This window comes from Schistosoma mansoni, chromosome 4 (assembly GCF_000237925.1).
Source record: "Schistosoma mansoni strain Puerto Rico chromosome 4, complete genome".
NCBI classification, from domain to species: Eukaryota; Metazoa; Platyhelminthes; class Trematoda; order Strigeidida; family Schistosomatidae; genus Schistosoma; species Schistosoma mansoni.
Window position 1 is genome coordinate 9,397,889 of NC_031498.1, and position 9,060 is coordinate 9,406,948.

The 9,060-nt window shown below is 36.0% G+C and overlaps 1 protein-coding gene across 2 annotated transcripts; it reads right to left on the minus strand.

Annotated features, from left to right (window-relative positions):
• Positions 1–635: 635 nt before the first annotated feature.
• Positions 636–7,757, minus strand: Smp_066960.1 (putative geranylgeranyl transferase type I beta subunit; the record flags this gene model as incomplete). Of its 2 annotated transcripts, XM_018796750.1 has the most annotated exons (7): positions 636–981; positions 2,023–2,137; positions 3,553–3,789; positions 4,162–4,452; positions 7,357–7,424; positions 7,461–7,573; positions 7,610–7,713. In XM_018796750.1, 7 exons carry the CDS (start codon positions 7,711–7,713, stop codon positions 752–754), a joined length of 1,158 nt encoding a protein of 385 aa, XP_018651861.1. In that variant the 3' UTR covers positions 636–751. The 2 variants fall into 2 exon arrangements, with proteins under 2 accessions (XP_018651861.1, XP_018651862.1); XM_018796751.1 differs by lacking the exon at positions 2,023–2,137 and having other exon boundaries at positions 7,610–7,757.
• Positions 7,758–9,060: the final 1,303 nt, after the last annotated feature.

Sequence of the window (9,060 nt, forward strand, 5' to 3'; positions counted from 1 at the left end):
GGCGCATATGTATCTGGTGCCCCCTTGTACCAATATTATTGTGTTTAAATAAATAAAACTTTTAGACGAGTTTTGTAAGCAGTATGAGAAAAACCTGAGAGATTCTGGAATACTAATGAACTAACTAGGTGGGTGAAACCTGTATTTACATTTGTTCATAAGCTAAGCATATCTTCTAATTATCCCATGCATTATTCATATGGCGCAATTATTAGAGTTCACCTGACGTAAAACTATATTCACTGATGTTTCAACTTGAACATTTGTATCCCATGTCAACGTTTTCCCAAAATTCAAGACCAGAAAATTCCATCTTAGTGGACGCTTTGCAGACAAACGAATTCCCTGGTTTGATGAGGGAATAGTTACATATGAAGCTGACAAACAGAAGTTAATTGATCACGGATACTCTTAGTTAACATCAGATTAGCAAAGAAATGGGATTGACGAATATAAGCATAACAGTTACATGACCAGCATATTATGTCAAGGTACTATAGCTTAATGATACAAGAATCTCACTGTGCGAATTATTGCTAACGGATGTTGAATTAGTAGAAAAATCCCAAACCGTACACATAACATGCATGCAAAATCAACATTTCGCGTACAGATAATACTTCAGTACACAAAGTAATTTCAAATAACATTTATTAAGAAAGAAAAATACAATAAAAATATTTCGACTGTATAGTGGTTTAGCACTAGCTGAAACTTGATTTCGCAAAAAATCACATTAGAAGTGATGTGCTTATTTTTTACTCCACTGAAGATGAATCTGTTTCAGACGCTGATGATATTTTTCGGGAATATTTAACTCTGGATAAACAGTAAGAAGTTCGCCTGAATTTAGTAACTCTTGTAGGTTACGATACACGTATGATTTGGAATCTATTGATTTTACATCGTGCCCAGTTGTTGAATTGTCACTTGCACATAAACATGATAAGCCAGAAAGAGAAAGGTAAGTATGTAGTGGATCTAAAATAAACAAAGAAATTACAAATAAACAGTATCCCATAAACTACCAAAAGTAAATATATTATGTATACTTCTTATGAAATTATATTCTTTAGAAGAAACTTCATGATTTTTACAAGTAAATATCTGTAGAAACACTAAATTTTGTCAAACAAATATCGACATAGAACTTGAGACAGATGTACATTGTTCCATGTTGCCATGGCACATTAGCACTGTGAGATAGAAATAACACGATGAATAGTTAAGTATATCGAAACAATCAGTGATAAGAAAGATTAGGCATTGAGAATATGGTTTGGACAAATGAAGTAGGTCTGTGTGAATAGATACTGAAATTCAAGATCAAGAATGAGTACATCTGCGCTATCGGGAACGACAGCACTTTACATTGCTGTTTATTAGAAGATAGCATAGGCTAACTACCGGACATTCAACATTATGTTCCCTGACTTAAGATTCATAATGATATGTTTTGTGATAAACGTTGTTGTTTAGTATTGCACTAAAGAATTTAGTTACTAACGAATAAACAACACATCACAAAACTGTGTAGTGCAGAAATTTATCAATTTCAAGATTGATGAAACCAATTTTACTAAGGGAGTATAAAAATAAATTATAATCAGAAAGTGGGGACTTATGACTATTTAACTGCCAGTCACCTGACAATATGTGTGGTATTGTGAACAAATTCCAAACTATCTACAGGTCAAGTGCATTTCAAATGTCGGGTCATGAATTCTATATTGTACCATATTATAATATTGAATAAAGCCATTAATAATAATAATAATGAATCAGCAACTAATTTGTGTTGCGGTCCCAACTACTATGGACGGTTCGTAACAACGCAAAATAAAACGAGAAGTCGTAATTGTAGAGATACCGTTTCTCGTGTGCCCCTTTTGTATGGTTTAAATTTGGAAATTATGCTTCAAATATGCAGAGAAGACAACCACCTTGAGAAAGAAAAAAAACACTTAGTAAGGAATTTAATAAGTTGCACTGGATAGGGTATAAGAACAACTAGGTTTTTACCTGGGGTACAAAACTGGTCAGGAGTCTTTGTAAAGGCCCCAATAACATCATTCCAACATCTTGTTACAAAACGAACAGCTGAGTTCTTATCGACGAGATGGTGACAGTTTAATATCTATTAAAGAAATGATTTAAAACATTGAGGTTGATAAATTCACCCGGTTCAAATTATGCTAACCTACAGCAATAGGATTCACTAGGAAATTTCTATTACTGAATGCATTTACAAGCGATATCGATAAGTGACGTAACCTTAAACTCACTGGCTATTCGTACAATCAAGTAGGCTATACGAAACTTCGAGGCAAAATACATTGTTAAAAATTTCAGCTACATATAGAGAATGGTGGTTTATGTACGTAACACTAATTGCAGTTCAGCAGGATCTTAAGTCACTTGTTGTTGAAAGAGTCAACAACTAGTGAGTTCTCATTCTGTAATCAGACAGTCGCGGATAAACTTTTAAATACGTCCTCTCTAAAAAAAGTTTCATATTATGCTTGAAAATGAGCAACCTAGAGTACTGCGACTAGATTCTCGTTAGGAATGTATTAACTTATGAAATATTTACAACATATTTCGTTACTAGCTTGCCAATAACAAAACACACTTTTTTTATTTGTACTTATTATCTCATAAATGACTTTTAACTTTATACTTTCTGACGTGTGCTGGTGGAAGTAAAGTATGATTGGTCGTTGATTGTGGACAAACTTCCACAGCCTACAGGCTATTAAATATATGGTTTTCCTTTCAATCATTGATATTTACTCTGGACTCACTGTGTGTGACTGCTTGTAAGTGTATTGAATAAAGTATTATCTAGTGTTAATCTGGTTCTCTATTTTTGGGTTGCGAGTCCTGGTTCTCATAACGTGATTAGTCTTATAAGCGTATTATCACAACATACGTGTAACAGAGGAAAATATTGTAATCCACGCGTTACATCACTTTCAAACATAAATTGATCTTGTATTGCATATATGAGTTCTAAGCAATATTGATTGTTGTACTTTTAACGTACAAACAGTTGCACTTCGGCGAATCGCATTACCTGTCTAAGTTTTGGCAGCATGATAAGCGAATATATACAAACGCACATTGAATTCGTTCTTTGATGAACTGTTCCACAAAAGAATTTTGAAAAATGACCTAGACATTGAATAGCTATCTATCATCGAAATAATATAAGACTGAACAACAAAGTGGTAAGATAATAGCACTTTCATGCACCACACAATCCCAACATAAGAGAATAAAGATGTAAAGAATTATAGAAGATGGGCGCTTGTATAACTATTATACATGCATTAAAATGTAATCAACAGAATTCCATAGGATTACGGCGAAAAGTTTGTGAAAATGAGTATTTAGTCAGTCACAACGTAGAACTTCGTACGTAGGTACATCAATTCGAGTTGCCACACCACATTAGCACAGAGATGCAGTTGTCGATTCAAATCCCATAGTGGTAGAAGTAGAAAGAGTATAAGCATTATGTGAAAATGAGTATTAAAAAAATTGACTTACTTTAAGACTAGCACAGACCCAAAATGTGTAACATGTGTCATCTGGTTTACCAACACGCCCATGAAATCCTTCTTCTTGTAAATTCAATAGCCATTTAATCAACAAATCGCGTGACTTGGATCCAGCAGGAATAACTGATTCTAACTTATCGATAAGAGACAAACTGGCTACTGCACAGTAAGTAGCTCCAGCATGTGCTTCCAAATACGGTAAATTGGCGAATCCACCTTGGTAAGTCTATTGTGTGGATAGATGAAGTTATGGTATATATATATATATATATAGTCATGTGGTAAAAAGTATATAAATTATGTGATTACTTAAAAAAACTGAAAAAAGTTTGAAGTACAACTAATGACAGGATGAACTCTGACATATGTAGTTAGATTGAACATTCTCTCCAATAATCAAATTACTAGCTAGTGGAATGGGACAGTTTGGTTTTGACCGTCAAACATTGTTAGGTCTGTCCTATACATACGCTTTACTTATCGCCTATTTCGATGGTAAACACGAAGCACCTTTCAATTGGGATCAGAGTATCAAATGTTTCACATGAAAACTGTTTTCAATTTGCATGAAAATTGATTTATGTGAAAAATTACACACCTGGCATTTTGCGATGAAATCAGCAACATTTTCACAATTGATAGAATCTAGTCCATCCAAAATATAACAGCTGGCAACTGCAGAAAAGACGAAACGCATATCACGTTCCCCGCATATATCTCCTGCTTTGAACAACCCAGGTTCATCCGAACACTGCATAGCCGATAATCCAGCCAGAGTTCCACGTCTGTCTACACGAGATAAGTTATCACCAAGTAACAACAACGTGGAAAGAGCTGAATAAACCATTGTTACGTGGCTTCCATCATACTTTGAACGGTCCAATGTAGCCTGAAATATGAAAAACTTTAGAGTGAGATTGGGCGGACCGAAAAAGAAATTGTAACTTGAAAAATGTAGTTTACCTTTTGGATAGGACAACAGATAAGACTACATATAGTCTACCACGCATTATTTTTAAATTTAGTTAGGGATATGTTACGAATGATTTAGTACTGAAAGGTTTATTAAATTATCCGCATTAACAGTACGACTAAATAAATGTACTTAGTTATCAAACGTAGAGACATACCACGGATGTCACTATCGACTGAATCTGACTAGTCAGTACAGTATTCACAGCAGAATACCTACTGTTTTTATATCCCTGACTTGATTTCATGAAAAATATCCAAACGAATGATACACTCTGACAGCTATTTACATTCACGAACTGAAATTCCTGCCTACAGCTTAGAATTATTAACTAAGGTAGTACTACGAGATTAGGATAAATCACCTGAATCTGGGAATTAATCATTTCGTCAGACAAAACTGCTGTTTAATTAATCACCACTTATTAGCTATGGAACAAATTTATCGTACTATAAAAACTTGTAGAAGTTCAGTGTGTTGTTCAGAAGGGTCGGATGGATCAAGAGACCTTGGAAGACAACCGATAACATAATATACCAGTCATCTAATGCAACAAAAAATCCAGCAATAAACAAGAGCTAATTAATTTTCCTTCCATTGAAAAGGTGCAAATCTTTTTAGTTTTGAACCAATTGTCTGTCGCTAAGACAATACTTCGGAAAATATACCCTTTTTACTAAGCAAACTACGATATATTAACTATCTGGAACAGAATGTAGGAGCAGACACATAGATACGATTAGATTCTACGCTATTTTGACTCATCATTTAGTATCATTTGCAATCTCCAGAAAAAAAACAGTAGTTTCGACTGCAAGGAGCTTTTAAGAGAAATCACGAAAGAGCACTAGATTCCGGAAACCTTAAATCATGATGAGAAGGAAAATATAAGCTTAATTCAAATTGACATAAAATAATTTTATTATCAGTACAGAGTTGCGGGAATTAACCTGAGAATTAGTAAGCAATGGAAGCGCAAACTGCTGATTTAATATTTATTTCTTTGAACACATAAATATTGGTACAAGCGGGAACCAGACATATATGCACAACACAAAAAAACTGTCATTTCATTAAATTCTGTGAGGGCTATGATACTGTCCGTGTGCTCAGACCGTAGCCAGTCAGTCAGTCAGCTACAACGTAGGACCAGGCACATATATGCATCGGTCCAAGTTGCCATACCTCGTTAGCACAACAAGATCAACACCGGATTAATAGTAGTTAATTTAGTGTTGGTAGTAGTATATAAATTATAGGTTGTATATAGGGATATAGTACAGGAAGGAAGAGAGATATGAAGCAATTTTAGTCTCAAGGTTTAAGGGAAGATAAAGAGTCAGACCGTAGCAGCAAACTGCTGAAGAGTTCACTGGTTAAGGTACAATTTTTCTTTTGATGTCGTATGCGCTGAAAATAGTAAACATCAATTTCATTTATTTCCACTAACTGCCTTCTCGTGGCATTACTGTTGTTTACGAAATTGAGAGGACGAGGAGCGAATGTCCGACGCTTTAACCGGGCCGGTGCACACGGAAAAACCACCTAGGGGAGTTGGAAAACTCTGATTCCAAACCAATGGTGTACATGGGTTCCAGTATCCTGAGGGAACAAATGGAGTATGAACCAATCGTTGGTCTCCGGCTACCATGGGACTGCATCTTTTCACGATACTCCACTGCCTTATGGATCAGACCTTTAGGTCAAAGGCTTCGGGTGTGGCCCCCTAAGGAAACCACCTGCTTCAGTTTGGGCACCCGGGCAGTATCACAGCCCTCACACAGTTAGATGAAATGACATTTTTTGTGAGGCGCATATGTATCTGTTAACCCTCTGTACCAATATTTATGTGTTTTAATAAATAATAAATAAATAATTTCCACGATGGCTTTCAGAAATAACCGTCCTATTTAGAATGCATATACCTGCACATTACTACATTCACACAGTACTTGTTAAGTGATATGAACATTTCATTATCGATTGTATTAAAGTAAAAACACTCGAGAACTATGATATATGACAAGAGCAGTTAAGTAATTGTCCGTTTTTTATCGATTATAAACCTTAACATTATGGATCCTGATTTGATGGAGAGTTCACTAAAATTACGAACCCAATTACGTTTTCTTTTAGTAATCAAGCTACTTATAATCGAGGAAATCTCCCTTGAATTCAATATTTCGAAACGCTTAATCATGATTTATACTTAAATTTATATTTTCCAAAAATACGAATTTATCGAACCGCCTGAAATTTGCGATCGTGAGAAACGTTCCACAAGACCACGTAAAAAGAAAATATTATTTTTATTATAATAGAGAAAGCCTAGACCGGTGAATAAACATATGACAAATACTTATGTTTCAGCAGCATTCTAAATCAGGGTATTTGGAGTTTATTTTGAGAGAATATAAGTACTATACAGTGGAGAGTTATTCTGAAAGTGGATATCCATTGGTGATTGATAAGTAAAATTCAAGCAGGCAAAAATCCAGATATCTATGAGTATCAAGCTAAGCGTTCTTGGCCGCAAGACCAACCTGATGTAGTAGGTAGATAGATAAACATAAAGTTTGCTGAGAAGAAATAACGAGCTGTTTGATGACTGAAATTTGCATAGCAGTCCAACTTCATGGCCGTAAAATACTTCACATAAGATGGGCTGCGAACAAGCTCCATGACTAGAAAACGATAGTAAATGCAGGAAAGAAAAACGACATCAAAATACACAAATAGATGTCAACAATTTTGCTCAACATTAATTGGATTTACTCGGAAACTTTAGCTAGATTTGTATTCATTTAACTAAAGTCTTACTTCCTCAGGATCTGAAGAACAACCGATGAGATTTGAACCTCTGAAGCCACCTTTCTTGTCTTGGAAGTCTGAAAATTAATACAAAGTATCATAATAAAACGAACCAGAGGACAATATTTGATGAGAGTACACGAACTCTATGATTTCATTCCTATCCACAATGTCCAATGCATCTAAAAGAGCTAAGCCACTGGATGCGAAAAATAAAACGACAATCCTTTAACAAATTTTCACTATCAGAAGGACATCAAACCTAGATGAGTCAAGAGAAACCATAGAATAAGGAAGTATTCCAGTGCATCTCTTAAAGTAAATCTTCAGCTTCTGCCGAACTTTATTATCAGAATCACAGACCATTAAGTCATAATTTGATAATGCCTTAATGAACGCCTAACTTAGTGACCTTGAGATGACATCATTCAATTCTACACAAGAAGGTAACTCGATTCCTTACAAAGTACAATTTGGATGAAATTGTAATAAAAGTCGTTCAGCCTGTGGTTTTCCTGGTACTTATTTCCGTTTCAAGTCTTGACAAAAGGAATGAGGGACAGTCATAAGTCTGTATCTTCGTCACATATTGAACAACTCAGACCAGGAAGTTGAAGAATTTTTATTTAGAAGAATTATGGTGCATCAAGGTGAAAGTCGAGATTCTTCTGTATTCACATATTATATCTCTTACTGACAACTAGAGCAACAATTTATATATGTATATATATATATGATGTCCTAATAATATTGAGGACATAGAGGAACAATCTAACTCCGCCTGTAGCTCCTCCGAAGGCTACTGCCGGTCCCAAGCCCATGTAAAGGAGGAGGGTTGGGCATGGGGTTAGCGACCCCATCCCGTAGAAAATCAACTCGCTAAAAAAACGCTAACCAGAAAAAATCATTCAAACCATTCAAACTCTGCCCTGGGAGTAGAAGGAAAAATGACGTCTCATGATGAAAGCCGAGTTCCTTCGGAAGTCATGAGGCCGATGCACCTTCTTACAACCAGAGCGACAATTTTTATAGGTACATGGAATGTCCGGACAATGTGGGAGACCAGCAGAGTCTTCCAAATTTCTGCGGAAATGAGGAAATACAACCTGGAAGTGCTTGGAATCAGTGAAACACATTGGACGCAGGTTGGACAACAACGACTGTCTTCAGGGGAACTTCTGTTATACTCCGGTCATGAAGAAGAAAATGCCCCACATACACAAGGAGTGGCACTGATGCTGTCTAGAAAAGCACAAAATGCACTTATAGGATGGGAATCTCATGGACCGAGGATCATCAAAGCCTCCTTCAAAACAAAGAGAGAGGGCATTACAATGAACATCATCCAATGCTATGCGCCGACCAACGACTACGATGAAGACGCTAAAAACCAATTCTACGATAGGCTGCAGTCAATCTTCGAGAAGTGCCCAACCAAGGACCTGACCATTCTAATGGGAGATTTCAATGCCAAGGTTGGAAAGGACAACACTGGATACGAAGACGTCATGGGACAACATGGACTGGGAGGAAGGAACAAAAACGGTGAGAGATTTGCAAACCTATGTGCCCTCAATAAACTGGTCATAGGTGGCACCATATTCCCACACAAAAACATACACAAAGCCACTTGGATTTCACCGGATCACACTACACAAAATCAAATCGACCATGTCTGCATCAACAAAAAGTTCAGGAGGACGATGGAGGATG